Genomic DNA, 21,997 nt, shown 5'->3' with positions numbered 1-21,997 from the left:
ACCAAACATTGCCAAATTATAGAAACAGAGATTGAGCATTAACAATAATATTCAAATGATTCTCATTACAAAGATCAATACTAATAGTCAAAAGATTCTCAAAAGAGTGGAAAGCTGTGAACATGTCACATTGTCTATGACAAAATGTCTCAAAAGATTCTCATTTGCATAATCTTATTCTAAAACTTAAAGTAGCATCACTGCTTTTTTGGTCTTGGAGGTGCAAAAGACTTGACAGACTTCCTTGGTGCCTTTTTCTTGGCTGGTTGTGATGCTGGTGTTGGAGGTGTTGACGCTGGTGGTGTGCATCCAGTGCTTGTGAGTTGGATTAGACTTGGAGTTGGCATCTGTTAAACACAATACAATACAATACATAAGTTACTACATATATATATGCATGAAAAGTAATGATAAAAAATCGGAAAAAAAAATGTCTTACAAATTTCATCCCTTTGCTAGGCCCAGCTTCATGTGCAACTGAAGTTTCCATCTCTGCCATGGTCTCATTCATTAGGTCATCCTCACCAGTTAGAATTTCTTGTTCTTGTAAGTGCACCTCTGCACTTTCTTCTTCCATAGGATCAGGAGCAGGTTGCTTCTCTTGTGCACCCCCCTTTTTACCCTTTGAATGCTCTGGATACAGGTGTTTATCAGGGCACTTATCTCTTTTGTGTCCTTCCTTCCTGCACAGACCACGGTGCACTCAACTCTATTAGCACTGGCTTTGATTCAGCATTAAGCAAATAAATCTTGAGTTCTGGACTTCTAAAAAAGAGAGAATCAAACTCACCAACAGGACCTTTAAAACAGCTCTTCAACTCATCGATACTAAGCTTCTCCAGATCAACATGCTTGTAGACTCTCTTCACACTACTTGTATACGATTCGTAAGGAACATGAACAAAATGCCCACCATAGTATAATTCAACATTGTACAGATATTTCCTGTTAAATGTAAAGAAATTAAGAACCCTAATTACAAAATGTAAAGGGCGTTTTAACAAATGATCACAAAAGAAACAGCCTTACAGTGTTTCTTCACCATTGCTAGGATTTTCATCTTCACCATCACTTGCATCGACTCCGTCATCTTCACCAGCGTTATCATCTTCGATCACAATCTCGTCTTCATCATTTCGTTTCTGGGTTATACGAACTCCAACACCTGATCGCCTTCGAACCATTTTTTCAACACCTTACAACGAATGAGCGATTGATTCAGCGATTGATTTGGGTGATTTGGGTGTGGGGTTAATTAGGGATTTGGGTTGAACTGATTTATGTATAAAGAGGGTGGGTTATAAAAAGGGTGGGTTATGGGTCGGGTTTTTTAATTTGGGTTGAGTACTGATGTGGCTGATTATGTGGCGGTATACGTGGCCGCTGATGTGGGACAATTGACGGACTTCCGTCTATTGTCAACGCAAGTTAACGGTTGTGAAAATTTAATCGAGTTTGATGATTAGTTTGAATATTATTATTTGAGTTGTGACCCAATTGAGAGCTTTTCGAGTTGGATGACCCAAGTGAAAATTACTATCGAGTTGAGTGACCTTATTGCCATTTAACCCAACTGTAGTTTAACCATAGAAGCAACTAACTTCAGTGGGAGATATATCTCTGATCAGATATAGGACTTACTCTATTTGATCAAAATGTTCATGTTTTAAGATATCATTGTCATTTACACGCTGCTCCAGAGTTTTTATGGGCGGAAACCAAATGAATGCAAGTGTAATGAACAAGCATCCTTTACTTCATGAACGAACAAGAAAGGATCGATGAGATAGATCACATTTCAGCTAAATAGTAGTAGTAGATTCTTGAAAATGAATTAGCTTGGCTATATTTTTGCATCAAACATTGGTTTTTGCTGTAATAACTGTTGTTGAAATGGTGATAACTTGGATTTTTCTGAAGTCGTGTGAACACTTTCAGATTGAAGTTATTTGTGGTTCACCAAATAATTCAATCAGACAAAGTCAGAAATTCTGCAAGAAGAGAGGATGTGTATTGTTGAGTATTACTATTTCAAATGAACCATATACTTGAAATGATCAATGCAACATCTATATATAGATGTCAATAAATGTGTCTTTTGACAATAGACACATCTTAATCCAAATAGATTTGTCTAATGGAAATAGATACATCTTATCTCAATAGATGTGTCTAATGTCAATGGACAAGTCTAATGCCAATAGATACTTCTTTTCCAATAGATGTGTCTAATGCCAATGAACATGCCTTATAAGCACTAATAATCATAATAAACTCGAACAAAGCATACACTCCGTACTCTGCTGACTTGTTCGATGTAACATTATGATTACATTGATCAACTAGTTAATTCAATTACACTAAAATATCCAACAATAACTACAGCTTTCCTTTTGCGTTGTGGGTTGTGCTGGAATTCCCTTCATGTTAGCTCTGCTATTGCCTATAAACAAGTAAACCTTCAAACATGAAACAATGGATTCAGATGCAAACTCTACTCTCATAGAATTTGAGTTTTTTTGTATTCAACTTCCATAAGCCATGAATCTGTAGCAAAGATCAGTCGTATTCCCATAGAGGTGTTTTATAAGTCATCACAGACTGAACCATTTAAGGGCTACTCCGGTAATAACATTTGGATACTCATGGATAAATTCATAGAGAAATCGATATAAATGTTTATATATGCAGTAGCAACTCATCGGACTTGCAGAATCTGAAAACTGATCAGTGACTGCAGTAACACTTTATATGGTACTATCACAAGTAACGCAATCTTGAGAATTCTTTTCAAAAAAAAAAAAAAACGCAATCTTGTGAATTAGTTGCATGTAATTAGGATTAACAACACCTGATATGGAAATACTTGACAGTTTACTACTTGTATACATGAGAGAACAAACAGAAACAATATAACAGAAGCTGCAAATGAACATCACTGGAGACAGATACTACATCAATTTACACTTAAGCTGTACCTGAAGCTTGCTATTAATATAAACTTACTGAACTTCTCTATTGTTAGTAGTAATTAATGATACAGACAAGTATATATAGTATAATCTATTACAGTTTTACATCAACATACACGTATTCTACTCCCGATCTTGGAGCCATGAAAAACATTTCCAAGTTTTGTGTAAAACCTAAGAAGTAGAATTAAGCTACTAACAAAGTAAGAAACACATAACTAGCTCACAGCCCCAGGCTTAAGTCCAGAGATAGCCCAGAATTCAAAGAGGATGACAGATAGTCATCTTCAAGTGGCACAGGCAAGTTCAAGTCTAGAGCAGATGCTCCCTTTTGAGGAAATTGTTGATATGGCTCTGGCCCTCCTTGCGTTAGAGATGATGGTTCATCCCCTTTCTCCCAGTGGCACCTCTTGTGGCCACCCAACGCTTGTCCACTCGGAAAAACCCTCAAACAAATGCTGCACCTGTGCCCTAATACCATTAACATTTTATCTTGATCCCCAAAGGGATTCCCTGCATAATCAACATTCCTATGATCATGACCGCCATTGATGTTGTAGTCCTCCTCAGCGTTGCAGTCAAGATTCTTGTTAATAGCGAAACAACCCTTTACGTTTTTATGACTAGCCCTGTGACCCCCTAAAGCCTGGTGTGACCCAAAAACTTTCTTGCAACTGGAGCACTCGAACTTAAAACTGCTGACCCCGGAAGGACCAGCACCATGATCCATAACAGTATTATCAACATCCCCACAGCCGAACACTGCATTCTGATTCCTGATCTCCAAACCCGAAAACCCAACTGTACAATTAGTAGTCACACTAGTAGGATAGTTACTCTGATCAGAAACAATAGTAGTACAAGGTGGAGGAGACTTGGCCAACATTAACAAACAAGAAGCCACTTCCTGATCCTCTTCATTCATTAACAAAACATGGTCCTCAGCAATGCGGTGATGATCAATAGGAGACGAACGACGAAGATTAGGAGGAGGGTTAATGCCACGCCACTGCCTTTCCGGATGACAACGCATGTGACCAAACAAAGCTTTTACAGACCAAAACCTCCTCCCACACTCAGTACAAGGCCTGGTAATCTTCGGAGCAGACGGGTCCGGTTTTTTACTGTACTTAGGCTTGATAGCAGCCACAACAAGATCAGTAGAAGTGGAAGCAGTAGTACTGGCATTGTCAATTCTGACCATTTTGGTTCTTTTCTTTCTTGGGTTCATCATCATCATCTTCTTGGGCACATTCTGATCATCATCAATATCATCATCATAACGAAAGCCAGTTCGAAAGAACTGGCGGTTAATCATTGCTTGATCATCAGAATTAGGAGGAGTGTTATCAGGAGGATGAGAAGTTGCATGATTGTTCAACATCATTACAAGTAAAATGAGTAAATGGCTTAGTGTTGGTGTTGGAAAATATTATTCATCAAGGGGTATGATGAAATGAACAAGAACAAGAGAAGAAAAGATCAAAGAAACTGAAGAGGCTTTGTTAAGGAGAGTAGAAGAATGGGCGGTTACATCTTTTGGTAGTTATTTTCAGTTTTGCAATTCTATCACCTTCTCCAATCTCTCTTCCCATAACTTCCACTTTTTTTTATTCAACTGACTGTTTTTCTTTTCCTCTAAATTCATTTTGATCAGCTTTGTAAAATTAATAATACTCAGCTTGAAAAATTAATATAAAATACAAATTAAATTAAAATAAAGTTTAACATCTCCCAGAAGCTGTGTTCAAATTAACTTTATAAAGGATCATTAGTCTCCCTAAAAAAAAGTAACAGTAGTCACATCTATGTACCACATTTATGTAAGCACATTTTCCACTCGCTCGCTAGTACAATTTATTTTTTGAGATGCTTCTATGTAGAAAAAGAACTTATTTTGACCTCTTAATCCTATCACATCTAACTAAAACAAGTAAAATATAAACTAGAGCAGGGGAGATAAGTTCTCTGTTGGCTCAACTGTTGCGTTTTCATTTTGAGCAAACAAGTGTGATGTGTATACTTAATGATAGAAGAGACATGAAGAAAATGTCTACCAATTTGTAAGATGTATAAAGGATATGATGTTATAACATGATTTACAAGGTAACAACGATGTATATAACAATCAGATACAACATCCGCCAAGTAAATTAATAAAAGACATGAAGACGGTATCATTGAAACCTACCCACAACTAGTAGATTACAGATTTTACAGGGGATTTACCCCATCAAGAGTCCAAGCAATGTGAGGTCTACATTTTTTACTGTCCCTTCACTCTTGACTGTTCTTGCTGAGTTGAGGTTGCTATAAAACTCGTTGGATTATTGCCAAGAACATCCAAAAGCATAACTCTTTCCCATTCTCTACCTGTAATGAAGAGAAAGCTGTGCAAGATTATTATCAGCTTCAGTCAAAATATGTCCACAACAAACAATTAGTTATAAACTGACATGCGTAGGAAACATGTTGATAGAAGATGTATCTGGGAATACACCTACTAGTCGAAAACCATTAATGTCAACCTCTTCGCTAACAGTTGAGTAGCTTTTAGTAATTGTACTTGATACACTACTCTTTTTTGTTAACTTATAATAGAGTAGAAACACTCGAATTCCCATGTCAGATCTTTAGCAAGATCATAGCAGTCCAAATATGAAGTCAGGTCTTTTCAAAATAAGATGGGTGATGCAGCAACAGTAGGCTCAGAAGCAAAGGTGACATAAATCCAAATTACACATAACAGAGCCAATAGTGCCACTTGTCCATAAGGGGCAATATAACTAACATCAAGGTAACCCTCGGAATCTTGGATGACAACAGATTTATGGACAAAAGTGAAGTAAACTTGCATATTACAAAGTGACTTTTACTTTCTAACAAAAATTTATCATCGGATGATAATCATCTGCTTTCCACTTTCTACCAGCAAGATAATACGAGAGAATCCATATATTTAACAAGCTATCTCTGCATGACAAGTTTAACATATATGAAATTAATAAGGAAAACAACAAAATAATAGGCATGGCTTATTCAACCACAAAGAACTATAGGAGAAAGGAAGCTAAATTTATACAACTTATACATTCAAATCACTGCAACCTTACTCAAGTTCAAATACAAGTAGAATGCCTATATAAGCTACATATAAAACAAATCAAAAAGATTATTGCCACATAATAGACTAGTTATTATAACTCTTTCCAAAAATCAAGCAGCAACTGAACAGAAATATATCTTTATACGTATTAGTTATATCTTTAAATTAATCTCAACGAGTACGACTACCCGCAAGGAATTCCTGACCAAGTATAGATAATGGATTGCAGCCCATAAAAGAAAGAAAATCTCAATACCTATATTTGACAAACTGACTAAATTACCATAATGCACAATTCCTTGTTTAATTGTCAAGGCTAAAATCTCCTAATTCAATTCCTTATCTAATGGTCGCGGCTACAATCTTTAAATTCTTTTTTCCTGTTATACATTTTGAGCGTGACGGGATAACCTAGTGGTAAGGGTTTATCCTCCCTTGTCGTCCCAGGTTGGGTCCGATTCTTGCTTACCCCGAGATTCATTATTACACATAAAATTATTATATTTTTTTAAAAGGTACAGTTAATTGCATTTTGCATGGTTAAATTAATTCCATTGATGGATAAGTATCTCCAACTTTAATTTTAATACCTTGAATGCAACATTAATTTTATTGTTTATATTATATGTATACTTAGACCAGATAAAATGAAGGTTCTTTCTATTACAGATAACCATTCTTTTCTGATTACAAGTTTTAAATGTAAAATATCTAAAACAGAAAATATAATTCAAAGTTCCCTAACAGAATTGCCATAAGTTGCTATGGGAAATTTAAGGTGAACATAAGAAGATTACTCGCATGACACTGTACAATACATGCAATAGTTTTAAATTTTAAATTTATGACCATCATTATAATACATATACATCATGAGAATGAATAATGGGTCTGAGGTTCCCTCAGGGAGTTTACCAGTGGTTAGAATATTTTTGAATACAATTTTTAGGGGTGAATCTGTAAATATGAAGCCCATATTCACAAAAATACCCCTACTTATACTATTGTATTTCTTTTAACCTCAGACAACACCCTCCCTAAGGTCACCCTCAGGCCCATCAATCTCATATTTTATTGTTTAGATTATATCAAATATGTATATATTACTCTACACACTAATTAATACAGAATACAGAAGTTCAAGTGATTAAATTTTAATTCACTTTTTTTTCATAAAACTACACATGAGTTAAATGGCCAAAGGGTTGGTTCAAAATAAATATCAGAATTTCAGGGTAATTGCACCATTGTAAGTAATGAAGTCTAAGTTTACCTTTACACGGCGGACCACATTACTTGTATAGGTTAACCCTAACAAAATAATTATAATCTAAACGAAGATTATACTAGATATTTGTACAAATCCCATACATAAACAAAGTTAATAAATTCAGTCTTTCTTTAATTGAGAAAAAACATAAACCTGAAACCCAAATTTTAGGGACAGAGACATGGCACTAGGTAAATATAGTTTTTAGGAAACAATTTTACATAATCTGGTTCAACAAACTTTGACAAAGATTATTTGCCTAAACATGACATAAGAAAACTTCCTAATAACTAACATGAACAACTTTTAGAACCCTAATATAATTTTATCGAGTAAGAGGAACCTTTTGGAGACAAATGCTTTCATTAGCATTGTTGACTTAATCGGTTTACGGGATTCCTTCATACATTACAAAAACATTTCTACCCTCGCGCCCAATAATATTGACAGTATAATTTTTCTTGTGTTTCTTAGTAGCCATCTATTTATTGTTAAACATGCTCGATTTAGCGCACATGCTCGAGTTCCATTGTTGGAAAGCTCAATTTCCACAACTTTTACATATCATGAGCACATTTAATTCTGCATTCCATAATAATCACAATTTCTTGAGCAAATTATTTGCATGTTGCTTCGTAATTATTACTAACATACTTGAGTAGAAATTCAATCGTCTCCATTTCTCTGTCAAGACCATCTCTTCATACCTCAAATGTTATTTATTGTGCTTACATATTCATTCATGCTTCAAATGTGATTCATTAGGGCTCAAGGATAGCTAAAAGTCTTAACTATGTCACATGGTTACACAAATAACATGCATATTTGTCCATCTTCACAAAGGAATGAAAGCGTTGGCTAACTTCGTTGTAGTCTTACTTCCCAAGCAATATATGAACAACATATGTAGGCTTCAGTTTGTATCTATAATATGGGCGGGTGGGACCATATTAAACTCGCTATGTTGATTACATTGTATCCACAATATCGGCTATGCTTATTACATTTGATTCACTTTGAGAACATGTATAAAATGTGGGTAAGATCTGGAGAGTCAAAAAACAAAATTCATTTTAAATGAGAAAAAAATTCCAAGGTTTAAACTAAAACATGGGACAAGGATAGGGATCAAACTGCTGATAATAATAAAGCAGGGGTTTTTAATATGAAATCATAAAACTTTAAAAAACTTTAAAATAATGTCTAACATGGAAGAACAAAAAAAGTTACTTTTCAAAAGAGCAATAATCTTGGGGATTATGTTTATATAATAAACATATTAGGGATCAAAGAATAATTCCACCAGAAAGTATATATATGGATGGAAATACCCACGGCCACCAACAGTGGCTCTCACAGCTGTCCATGTCGCCGCGACGACAACAATACAGCGAACAAGCATGTTTCCCTTATTTCTCTTTCAATCCACCAATTTGCTTATTTTTAGCTTCCTACATCTTCATATTCCCCCTTCTCCCAATCTGATCTTTACCTTAATCTTTTTAGTTTCCTTTTTTGGCCTTGAATGTGTTGTGAAGGTGGGTGGAACATAATGAGTGGTTTCTACTGGCGGCTGATTGTGGAAAGTTGGTGATTCAGGATTTGAAGGCAGAACAGGCAGCAACTACGATTTGTGAATTAGGTTCAGATATTGGGCAACCTTCGAACACTTTCAATGTGGACAACTGAAGTTGCGATGATTACCTGGCAGCAGGTTGATTTTGTTTTTTTTTACTCGGTTTAGAGTTCCTAAAACAGTAAAGTGGGTTTTGATGGTGGTAAAACAATAAGATATTTCAAGGATCCGGCTCTCATGCCACAAATGATGTACGACAGATTTAAAAAACAGAGAACATATTAGGAAAAATCAATACAAGAATAGTCTTGCATTATTGAATGATATAATAACCATTACCCAGGGGATTATCTAACCGCGCAAGGGGGGAAATGATAAATTACTGCCATTCCGCAACCATTAACAAGTGGAATCTCAATATTCAAAATTAAATAGTCGAAGATTTTCGTTGTTCCGGAACTACATTACTTGTATAATTAACCCTAATTAGTGTTCAACCGAGGCGCAAAGCGCATAAGCAAGGCGCGCTCTTCTTTGAAGCTAGGCGCACATTTAACAGTTTTTTTAAAATCATATTATTAAGGTTATATATAGATCTACAGAGGTTTATAACATAATATATACTTTATAATATATTAAATCACATTATAGGGCAAAAATAATGTAATTTGTACTTTATAATATATTTATTTATACTTCTAAAGGGAAAAACAATACTAAAACTAAACATTAAAATTCGAAATTTAAGTTATATAGGTTAATTCCAGGCTTCCAGCTTCCAACGTTATTAGTGGTAGAAGCTTCCAACTCTCACCTTGTGGTAAGTTGGTGGCTTCAATCCTGAACAATATCGTCATATTCCCTCTATTGTCGTATTAAAACTATCGTAGTTCACTGCATTTAAGGATATACCAGCGTCATACATCTATCTTGCAAAAGCTGTACAAGCTCTGGCCCTTGATCCTTTCCTAACAGCTAGGCCCGGCAATTTGACATGTAACACGCTAACACGAAACGACACGAAAAAAATGGATATGGGTTTTGATTTTTGATATACGAAACACGAAATTACACGATTGAAAATACATATTCCCTTTTTAAATTGCAATTAAAATATATTCCAAATCTAATATCAAAAGGGCAAACTCGGAAAGAATCTACTTTGGAATATTTCAATATCCTCTATTTTTGGTATTTTCCGGATCTCGGCCTGTCAATAAAATAACACTAAGTATTACATATATGCAAGCAATCTAAATTAAAGAAACTTGCATCACGCCTGATTTCATTCAAATCAATCAGAATACACTTGTATATGGAAAGATTATTCAATATTCTGATTGTCAGCTATTTGATTATATTTATTAATAGAATAATTCTACTAAGTTCTAGCTAAATACATAACTAAATACTTAATAAAATCTCTTATAACATATATGTTAGTACGATTCTTTTCAGTGCTATTAATTATTCATGTGATTTTGAAAAAAATATTTCTCACATTTCTATGATGTTATTATGAAGAGATTCTATAAAATATTTACTTATAAATTTGAAAAAAAAAATATAACTTATATATATTCTTCTAATTGTAAACATCATTTTCCTTCCACAATGAATATTCTAGTGTGGATAACTAGAAAAATTCTTAAGTAGTATCTTTGTTGCTAAAAAGTATTTTACATCCTATTGAATATTCAATAATATAATATATTGACTGTTATTACATATCTTTACCTATTTGGAAACCTTATTTTCTGAATGTAAAATCTCATAAAATTAAATAACACTTTATAGAATCTTATTTTAAACCTTATTTTCTGAATGTAAAATATTATAAAATTAAATAACACTCTATGGAAAACTTCATAGAATCTTACTATTAGAAATAACATACCACATGTAAGAACACTAACAAGAACTCCTTAATGTTTGAAGTTAACAATTGATTTCGAAGAAAATAGTCAAAAGAAACACTTTCTTCTGATCTTAAATTATCAATTTTATAAAAAATTTAATTAAACATAAATTATTTTCATAACTAATATTAACAATATAATTCATTTAATAATGTTCATGCTATGTTGAGATTCTATCAAATTTTTACTTATAATTTAATCTAATTGCTTTATATTTTATTATATATATGTTTCTACTAATTTCAAACTAACATTTAATTTATGATAATTTTTAAAAAAATATAAAGAAAGTTTTCATGATTTTGCCATAGACTAACACTAATTTCTACAAACAATTTTAGAATATATCTTTCTTGTACATCTAAAATAGATTCTACTAAGTATTCACTTATATATTTAATATTTCTAATGATGATTTTCAAATGTTAATTTTAACATAATAAATTATATAAATTCTATATCGTATAGAATAAAAATGTAGATTCTACTATGTGTTAATATTATTTATTGTTCTATATTCTATAAAGTATATAGTGCTAAGGTTCCACTATGTGTTTTATTAATTATTTTTATATAAATGTTGAGATTCTAGTAAGTGTTCAGTTATCTTTTGCTAAAATATTCACTTATTCACTATCTTGAGGTTCTTTTATGTACTATATAAAAAATAAAAACATTCAATATTTATATACATATAATTTTATGAATTATTATGATATATAATAATATATTAGTGTTCCCATAAGTATTCAGTGTTTTGTACTATAGATGGATTCTGTTCAAATGACAAATTTTTCCAAATAATATAAAATTGATCTAATTTTTTTTAATTATTAAATTTTGGATTCTATTAAGTATTTTAATAAAATAGTTTATAATTTTTTAGTAAATATTATATTATTTTATATTGTATAGAATATAAACCTAGATTCCACTGTGTGTTAATATTATTTATTGTTCTATATTCTATAAAGCATATAGTGCTAAGGTTCCACTCCGTGTTTTATTAATTATTTTTATATAAATGTTGAGATTCTAGTGAGTATTCATTTATCTTTTGCTAAAATATTCATTTATTCACTATCTTGAGGTTCTTTTGTGTACTATATAAAAAATATAAAAAATTCAATATAATATACAGATAATTTTGTGAATTATTATGATATATAATAATATATTAGTTTTCTCATAAGTATTCAGTGTTTTGTACTATAGATGGATTCTGTTCAAATGACAAATTTTTTCAAAATAAGATAAATTTGATCTAATTTTTTTAATTATTAAAATTTGGATTCTATTAAGTATTTTAATAAAATAGTTTATAATTTTTAAGTAATATATTATATTATTCTATATTGTATAGAATCTAAACCTAGATTCCACTATGTGCTAATATTATTTATTGTTCTATATTCTATAAAGCAAAGAGTGCTAAGGTTTCACTCCGTGTTTTATTAATTATTTTTATATAAATGTTGAGATTCTAGTAAGTGTTCATTTATCTTTTGCTAAAATATTCATTTATTCACTATCTTGAGGTTCTTTTGTGTACTATATAAAAAATAAAAAAAATCAATATAATATACAGATAATTTAATGAATTATTATGATATATAATAATATATTAGTTTTCCCATAAGTATTTGGATTCTGTTAAAATGACAAATTTTTCAAAATAATATAAATTCGATCAAATTTTTTTTAATTATTAAATTTTGGATTCTATTAAGTATTTTAATAAAATAGTTTAGAATTTTTTAGTAATATATTATATTATTCTATATCGTATAGAATATAAACCTAGATTCCACTATGTGTTTTAAGTTAAGGATGAAACGTTTTAATTATTTATAGATGCTTGATTAGATATTTAATGTAATTAAAAGATAAAAGAATTAATTCTAAAAATGGTATTGAATCATTTTTTTTATGAGCACAATAAAGTAACAATTGCCTTTATTCTACACAAAACAGGAACATACATCAGAATACTCGCTAACAGTTGTCTTTATTCTAGACAAAACTAGAACATACATCAAGAACACTGACAACCAATCTCTTAAACCAGAAAATGAAATTCGAAAGGAAATTACGAAACCCCTCAGAGGGGTTAGGCACTCGGAAAAGCACCTTTAACACAACTAACGCTACGAGCAAGAGTGCCACTAAAGCCCCTATTCTCTATTCTGATATCTCTGTTTTCCTGCTTGTCAGGCTCAACAACGCGTTCGTGACTCCTGTCTTTCCCAAAAGTTTCTGTCTTTTTGTCACCAAGCTTACTTTTGAAAACCGGTTACTCGCCATCTTCCACTTAGTAAACTTTTTGAACCCAATCAAAGCATCGATATTGCCATTTTTGTGTACAGAATCAAAGCTTCTCCTTGGCTGATCACGTTTAATAGAATTCAAATGACAATCTTTCAACTCTTTCTCTGTAATGACCAACTTGCTTCCATCAAAAGCATTTGAATTCACTGCCACTTTTGCTTCTTCACCCTGCAACCTCGCCGCTTTCATAGAACCACTTTTAATCGAACTCATCCGATCAAAACTACTCAAAATTACTCTACACCGACAAACCATTGGTCATCTCAGCCTTCTCATCTTCCTTTATCAAAATCATCTACTTTTCTGGCCTACTCAAAATAATATTCTCTATACCAGAAAACATCGGCGTCAACCTCGGAATAGTCCTTGCAAATCAAATAAGCATCCCAAGAAGGCAAGAAGCCCTCGGCTCATTAAATGAAAATCTCACATCATCCACAGATATCCTATTCTCATCCACCGAAAACCTTATAGGTTCTGTATCACACGACCTCCTCCCCAATCCATACGCCCCTACGTCCGACATCGTCTCCCTCCTAATCACCCCCCCTTCATCATCGTCACCAAACTCTCTCCACCACCAACCTTTTTTCTACTCCAACTCGACAGAAGGTGTGGGTTTAGACGGAGGGATTAGGGTTGATTTAGTCACTCTGATTCTCATCTTGCTACTCAATGGTGAGATGTGAATGCGTGAGAGTCTCGGAGAGAGAGATTTGGGTGTGGAAGAGATAGATTCATAAAGTTGTATTAGGAAAGAGATTAAGAAGAGACCTAATGTGGTATTAAATTGTGATTGATTGGGTTTATTTCAATGTTACCAAAATACCCCAATCAGACTAGATTTAATAGATATTATTGTAAATCACAATTGTGAATATTATTATATTTTGATATGTGATCAACAGTGATTAATAGGGTTTCTCGGTTTTCTTGATAAGCTGAGTTTTCTTAGGATCTTCCCCCTATATATTATAGATACATTAACAAATTTGTAGAGAATTATATACAAGTATAAATATATCATTCACATTTTGTAAAATTATATAGAAAAATATATATTAAATCTATTTTTTTGATTAAAAATTATATTAATATTTTTGTATATAATTTACACGAAACGATTCGGATCGGACACGGGTTTCAAATTAGGTACATGAAATTAATAACGGGCGGATACAGGTTTCACCTTCGAGTACACGAAACACGAAAATACAAGAAACGAAAGTATACGAAATGAAACGATTGCCACCTCTACTAACAGCATCCTTTTCCCTTGAGCTTTTGCACCACTGTTTCAGGATAAGGCCTCAACATTAAGTTAAGTGGCCCCTTTATTTGCTGTTTTGAAGTTGAGCTACCAGATGTCTTTTTGACGCTCCTTTGCAGAATTTCAATCTCCTCTGTATCTTCAAAATCTGATCGTATATTTTCAAATGGTATTTTCTGATCCTCTTTAGCCTGCTTCTTGCCAGCCATGTACTCTTCTCTCTTTTTTCACCTTTGATGGACCTTTTGGACAACCCTTTGCATGTCTTCGACTTCCAATTAAATGTTCTTTAACTCTGTGAACTCCTAATGTTGTTTTCCCTTTTTGGCGTCATTGGAAGCTGAAATAGTCTTTTTATTTGGGCTGATAAAATCTTATTTTGGTTTTGGGTTGGTACTTTTGGGCCTTAAAATTGACTCGATAGCATTAGTTTTATCATTGTGTGCTTTTCTATCGGTTAGCGCTTAGGTGCCTTTGCACTTCAAAGGCCATAAGCATTCGCCTGATTGAAGTTGCTTCTCCTCAGCATAGGTGAGGCGCTAAGGTGTGCTTTGCGCCTAGGGGTGCGTTCACAACACTAGTATAAAAACTATATAAAGTAAGCTGAAGATATCTTTGGTCATTGTTCGTCGATTGTGGGGGCACTCAACCCTGCTACTAGGATTCTTATATAGGTATAAGATTCAATGAATGGCAATTACAAAAGGAGACTTGTTTACTTGTATATTAGCATTTTCATGGAAAAGGTCCATGTTCAAAACTTAAAGACTACAAATCAATAATCTTATATTTATTCATTAATAACGTAAAAAGTCTAGAATTTGTCGGGCCTTCATAACTTAGGAACTACAAAACATCTAATATTGTTTTTCTAGTACTAAGAAATGTACTGAGGGACGAGGGTCAGTTTATATGGGTAATCGAGTAACTAATCCTCAACCCTTACATTATATTTTAAAATAAAGGTGCAAATAGTATATGTGTCAAAAGATAAAAAATACATTCTCTTTGGTACTACTATCAAGCTGCTTTGTCTTTTTATTCTTTTAGGTTACAAATAATTTTTATTCTTTGTTTATTTATTATTTACCTAATGTTAACACTAATAATCATTTATTTATTTTATAATTTACTCGCACTACATTACTTCTTTATATTTTTAAGATTAAAAATATAAGTGACACTTATAACAAAAGATATATTATTTATCATAAAGATACATTAATTTATTTAATAAAACCAAATAAATTTATAAGAAAAATTAATTTTAATTACAAGATAAATGTGTTCTAGAAAAAAATATTATGTCCTGTAAAACAAAAGAGTATATATTGTGTTATGTACAATATACCGTTTTTGTAAATCTAAGAAATATACTATATTCTGTAAGAAGATTTTTAATACAAAAAATGTTGTACCACAAATAATATGTGTTGTTCTATAAGAATATATATTATGTTCCGTGCTATGTAATATAAAAGATGTTCAGTAAAAATATATGTTCTATAATTATAAAAGAAGTTCTTAAAAAGAATTTCTGAAAATGTATCTACAATAAAATATATTGTGATCTGCAAATAAATGACATGTTCCGTGGTTGTTCCGGAAGTTACCTAATAATGGGGATGCCGGCAATTTATGTGCATATCTTATCTATTTATTACAAGATGAAAGATAGTGGTTACTAAGTTACTCAAATTAATAAGTTCCGACGTCAAACAAGCCTTATAAACCAATACACATTTTACATATATAATGATAATTTTCAAGTATAAAACTTTCTTCCCCTAGGGTTATATCCGTAACTTATAATCACAACTTCACCCGATATTTCTAGAAAAAAATTAGATCTGTTTTTTTGCCACTGCAGTTCCCCTAATAATTTGCACTTTTCCTTCCCATGTAAAGCCCTATTAATCTGTTTTGCCGTTCACTCTTTTTCTTTTCGGTTAACAAATGATCACTTAAGCTAAATGTTATATAATTAAATTTAATTTCTTAAACTCTGTAATGTACGTTGTGTGATTGAGAACATTTGAGGCATTAGGATGAAAATGCAAATAGCTTCATAAACAAAAGAAATATATATACATGTGCTTTCTATTCATACAATTTTGCTTAGAACAAAAGAAAAAGACTACTAATCTCTACTGAAAAGAAATTCCAGATTATATTATGTTTTCACATTCCAATATATTTTACATTTGCTACTGCAAATATTACATTGAAAAAGCTAAAATTCCTTTTAAAGTCATATAATTGTATAATATGTGATTATAATGTAGATGTAGATACGTCCATTTTCCTCATGGTTGTATTATGAGCAGTGTTCACTGTTATATTTATTTATAATATTATGAAGGTATGTGAGAGAGAGGAGACAACTTCAAATTAGTACTGGAGAAACGATCACAGGATCAGAAAAAAAAAAAAGCCTCAATGAGAAAAGAGAAGAGTTGTACAATAGTAGGAAGCAGAGCCTTACTCTGAACGTCCTCATTTTGCTTTCTCTAGTAGAAAATTTTCCACCATGACAGTAGAATCCCTTTACTCATCATACATGTACATTTATTTTAGTACATATAAAAGAATTATACGTATAACATATTATAACTACATTAACCAAAATGTCCTTGTGAGTATCTTGAACTCCAAGGAGAAAAGGGTTCGAGACTCCAGAGTGAAGGAACTACATACATTCTGATGCTCCTGGATCTACACTAAGTAAAAAATAATCACATCCCTTGACCTCTGTAAACTATACGACTCCTATAGATGGACCAATTGAAAATATGCATACAACTATTTTAATCCTAGGCAAGAACTGTTTGTGAACAGAAATTGTCTAGCAAAATATATTACCAGCTATATCTGTCAAGAGAACTATGTGACTGCTTTCAATCTACAGAAAAGAACAAGCAATGCTTGTAGGAAAAAGGTAATGTAAAGAATAAATAAATCCTTGTACATCTACATTAAGAACCATCCAAGTTTTCATATAACAATTGGATCTCAAGAGATATATACTGTATATCAAAAGGATAAAACTTGAACTAGAAACAATCTATCACCATAAATGGCTCCATTTCCAGAATTTAAGCAAATGTGTTTACATTCATCACAAAAAAATATATAAATTTTGTTTGTGCTGACCTCACTCCGACCAAAGAAAAGTCACTATTAGGTTTGCATATGGTACTTCCTTGTAAAATGTTATAGTTATTCAAGTTGTACAATAAAGTATGTTGTAATTTAGCATAAAATAATGGTTTGCCATGTGGTATGTGGAACATAGTATAACAGGACTGGATCTAATATGTAATTCATATACACTTTGAGTGCAAAATCCTATCGTCCCCCTCATGCTCTAAGCTAATTGTGCCTGCATACTAGTGAAAACTTCATCAAACAATAAACGACAGAGTCATTTACAAAATGATTTTGCATATTATTGTAGATATAGTTTTTAAATGTAACTACTCTAAAACATAAATAGTACCAAGATGCACAATATGTTCACTCTGATGAACAAAAAAATCCTTCTCTTAATAGGAAAGAATCTAATGACTAGTGGTAACAAACCCATGCTTCAAGAAACTAAAAAATTGTAGCCTAGTGGATATACCCCTTCTTGGTAACAAGATGTTGAGGGTTTCAGGCTAGGAGGAGGCATCAGTTTTTGCTTCAGCATCAAGGTAAGGGCCTCCGGGTTTTGAGCCTTTCCACATAATTAAGGTCATTCTAAATGGTCAAAATGAAGCAATTAAGATAGAAAAGATTGCTCCAACTAGGGCCCAAAACAAAAAAAAAGAAAGTTTTAAAGTTCGGCTTGTTTGTAGAAATTAAGATCAAAGAATAAGCAGGAAAGATTGATGCAAATGGAAAGGCAAACAACTGAAATGATAATATTAGCCATAATCTTCGATTAAAGGTTAAGATTTAATTGCATAATGAAAAGCATAAACGATATTACATATTACCTTCCGTCAAAGAAAGCTGAATTGCTCTTTTTTCTAGTTCAACAGCATGCCTACTGAGTTCAACTGACGAGAATGAGCGGAGCACTGAAAAAAAAATGATAAGAGAATCTTTTAGTATGACATTGAACAATATTTACACAGGAACTTAAAGGCTTCTTCGCTGTGATGGAAACACATACTCTGGACATAGCCTTCATGACTTGAATTATCCAATTGTTTTAATAAGTTCTGCAACTTGTAATATCTCTCCTCCCAGTGTTGGACTTTTGTTCTTTTTCGATGACCCAGTGAAGGCTGAGAAGACCTAACTGGCAAATGATTTGAGACTGTTGATGGAAAAGTATTACTGGACTTTGACACCGGGGGGGAACCTGCTGGCGCTTTGGACACGCACTCTACAGATAACCTCTCAATATTTGAAGCTTCTGGTACCACAATATTAGATTCCTTTTCCTGTAAGTGTTCCTCGATATTCTCATTCTGGTGACTGTTTTCCTTTGATTGAGAATGATCGGCACTAATACTTGTGCTGTCATCGTTGCTGCATTTACCTGCTTCAGTTTCAGCTTTCCTACGCACATACACAAAATGGCCATTAGCCGCAGTACCCCCTGGAGAAGGGTGACGAGAGGACTCAGGTTGAGCTCTTTTGGTGCCAGAAAGCTTAGCAGCTTCAGCAGAGGATCCACTCTCCGTCAACAGTGCAGAATTCCCCACAGATTTAAGCACTAGCCTTTCATTATCATTCTGCAAGTCTCCTAAAGCTGTCTGTTTTGTAGTTAAGGGAACTGATAACTCCTTATCATTCTTAGGAAACACAATTTTGGATTCATCGAGCTTACTATCCTTGACCTCCGAGTCCATTGATTGAATCTCTTGGAGTAATTGCACATTTAAAGCTTCAATACCATTTGCACTCTCTGCTGACAGCGGATGGCTTCCCGGAAATTTAGCGATAGCCCTTTTATTATGATTCTCCGAATCTAAAGAGGCTTTGTCATCGGTATCCACTGGAGCCAATAATTGGTCATGAGTTGGATCCGGGTCGAGTTTAGAGTCCATCTAGACGCAAGTAAAAGTTGAAAGAGAATTAAGATCACGAAACACAACGCCACATCATCAATCGCAACTACCCTAACAGGTTGAGCAAATTAGGGCAAGTCATAACTTGTTGCTAGTAGTTGTGAAATTAACTTATAGTTACAACTTGCAACAACCTAACAAACTTGTAACAAACTCATTTCATTCCACTACTTAATTCTTATAATTCCTCCCTAAAAAACTCGGGAGCGAGGCGTTAAAGACACATACAAACTAACAAGTGCAATTACCAACAAAGGAGAATTCGATGAAATCAAACGAAGCACAAATAGTTAACTAACTGATGATCGATTGAAATTGAGAAATAGTATATCGAATTATAACCACTGAGAATGAAAAAGTAAAGAATGCAATATATACATACAGGGATTAGTATATAACCTGGTCGCCTGTGAATCGCCCGGCGCTCCGGCCCGGATGAATACTGAAATTATAAACACGACAACTCTGAGTGAGTCGCGTTAGGCTTCAGCGTCAAACAACTTATTAAATTCTTCTTTGGGGGATAAATATTTATAAATAACTGCTTTTTTTTGTTTTTTGTTTTTTTTAAAAAGAATTAATTCAATAATAAAAAATCATATCAAAAAAATCCATATGACATCTACAACGAGTCGAACAAAGATAAAACAGGTCATATCATCGATTAAGTCTTTGCAAAAACACAATTAAACGATTTGTTGAAATTGATATATATATATATATATATATATATATATATATATATATATATATATAGGGTCTCGCTCAAGAAAGAACCAGTCCTTAAAATAGAACCATAGAACCACTAAGGTTCTGCTGCGGAACCCTAAATTTTAAATAGATTTTTAGGATCTAAATCTAAATACATGTTTTTTTCATCGTTGTGTGTGTTCAAAAATAATTTTAAAATCTAATACATAGATATTGACATTTTTTGCATGTGAAGTTCTGCTGCAGAACCCTAACTCATACTTAAGTTCTGCTGCAGAACCCTGCGTAATGGTTCTATGGTTCTCTCTCTAATGATTCTCTCTGAAACATGACCCTATATATATATAAAGATAAGTTCCATGTAGTCCACATATTTACTGTAGTACCGTAGACCACGTATGTTCTGCAACTATGGAATGGCATAAAAACATTGCAAAATGTATGAAACTTGTTATTTTGTGAAATACATTCTATAAATATCACTATTTCATGAAAAATATTACAAATCATTTATGTTCGACAAGTAGAACACATATGTTCTGTAATTTAACAAAATAATGATGTTTATAGAACATGATTTGCAAAATAACACATTTTGCAATGTTTTTATGTTATTCTATAATTGCAGAACATATGTGGTCTACGGTACTACAGTAAATATGTGGACTACATGGAACTTTGTTATATATATATATATATATGTATGTATGTATGTATCACCTTCACCAAAACTAGTCTGAGCCATCGATCGTAATTACAATCTCATATAAATTTTTATCACCGAATTAAACACTTGAAAATACGACAGGTCTAACGTCCTGGACGTTGAATCACACCAAAACACATCAAACACTCATAAGGAGATAATAAACAAAACCCAAATAAATTGATAAAAAAACTCACCCAAAAAAATTTATCAAACAAAAAATATAATTTTGAAAGATAGAAATCCTTACCTAGAGCTGGGGAGGAGTGTTATTGAAAAAGAAGAACAAGGCAAAGAATATAACTGATTTGGGTTTTTCACCGGTGAAAATCGATGAAACCCCTGAAGATAGCTAGGAACCGAAGGGGGCAGAATGTGTGGCTATGCCTCCTGGATCAAAGCCTATCGCTTAAGTGCGGTTTACCTTGGTTCACGTAGTTTGCAGGCTATTACATGAGCTCGTGGGTTTACCCAGTGCGCATCCGAAGGGTAGCGGTTACGGGTTCCTACATGTTAAATAACAGAGTTTAGTCAATCTGTGGTATCTTTAACAAATTTCCAAAATTAAAATTGATTTAGTAGATTTCGGACGAGTCTATTCAACTTGCTATCATTACTTGATCAACTTATTATTTGATATCAAAATATTTGATGTTGCCTTGACAAGATATCTTAATCATGAACTGATGGCTTGTTGTTTAAAATTTTTGATTTGTGTATCAATAAGCTATTTGCTCAATAAAATCAAGTGAGTGCATATCAAAATGTAACTTGCTACTGTATGCACAATCAATTTGGTGATGCTCTTTTCATCATAATTTATAGAATTTTTATCTTCCCGTTTTTTGTAATTACATATCAATATGGGAGTGAGCTAAAAACTTTCCCTCAAACAAGATATCATGCAAAATAGTGTTAAAGCACAACCTCTTATTTTCTAAATTTCTGAGGACATCTTGCATGACCTTCAGTTAGAAAATAAACTTTCTTGAATGAAAAAATTCCCTTGATACATCTATTGTATTCGATACGATTCATCTACGTGTATGTAGACCCTAACAAAAAAAACACTAGCT

At 32.7% G+C, this 21,997-nt stretch overlaps 2 protein-coding genes across 4 annotated transcripts; both read right to left on the bottom strand.

Moving 5' to 3' along the window:
* Positions 1-3,107: 3,107 nt before the first annotated feature.
* Positions 3,108-4,454, bottom strand: LOC108217075 (zinc finger protein ZAT3). Its single transcript, XM_064091580.1, has one exon. The coding sequence runs from the start codon at positions 4,357-4,359 to the stop codon at positions 3,196-3,198; it is 1,164 nt and encodes a 387-aa protein (XP_063947650.1). The 5' UTR covers positions 4,360-4,454; the 3' UTR covers positions 3,108-3,195.
* Positions 4,455-5,022: 568 nt separating this feature from the next.
* On the bottom strand, positions 5,023-20,036 carry LOC108218988 (uncharacterized). Of its 3 annotated transcripts, none has more exons than XM_017392200.2 (4): positions 19,904-20,036; positions 18,601-19,483; positions 18,422-18,505; positions 5,023-5,362 (listed from the first exon to the last, which is right to left on the bottom strand). In XM_017392200.2, the coding sequence occupies exons 2-4, from the start codon at positions 19,481-19,483 to the stop codon at positions 5,283-5,285; spliced, it is 1,047 nt and encodes a 348-aa protein (XP_017247689.2). In that variant the 5' UTR covers positions 19,904-20,036; the 3' UTR covers positions 5,023-5,282. The 3 variants fall into 3 exon arrangements, with proteins under 3 accessions (XP_017247689.2, XP_017247688.2, XP_063947651.1); XM_017392199.2 differs by having other exon boundaries at positions 5,023-5,345; XM_064091581.1 differs by having other exon boundaries at positions 5,023-5,345; positions 19,887-19,989.
* Positions 20,037-21,997: the final 1,961 nt, after the last annotated feature.

The sequence above is a fragment of the Daucus carota genome, chromosome 4 (assembly GCF_001625215.2).
Source record: "Daucus carota subsp. sativus chromosome 4, DH1 v3.0, whole genome shotgun sequence".
NCBI lineage: Eukaryota > Viridiplantae > Streptophyta > Magnoliopsida > Apiales > Apiaceae > Daucus > Daucus carota.
The sequence above is the reverse complement of the archived record's forward strand: the minus strand, read 5'-3'. Positions and strand labels throughout refer to the sequence as shown.

Coding starts and splice junctions, on each gene's coding strand:
- LOC108217075 (XM_064091580.1), bottom strand. CDS start 4,359: ATGATGTTGAACAATCATGCAACTTCTCATCCTCCTGATAACACTCCT.
- LOC108218988 (XM_017392199.2), bottom strand. CDS start 19,483: ATGGACTCTAAACTCGACCCGGATCCAACTCATGACCAATTATTGGCT. Junction 18,506..18,600: donor TCATGAAGGCTATGTCCAGA/GTATGTGTTTCC, acceptor TTTTTTTTTCAG/TGCTCCGCTCATTCTCGTCA. Junction 5,346..18,421: donor TCAGCTTTCTTTGACGGAAG/GTAATATGTAAT, acceptor TCTTCATTACAG/GTAGAGAATGGGAAAGAGTT.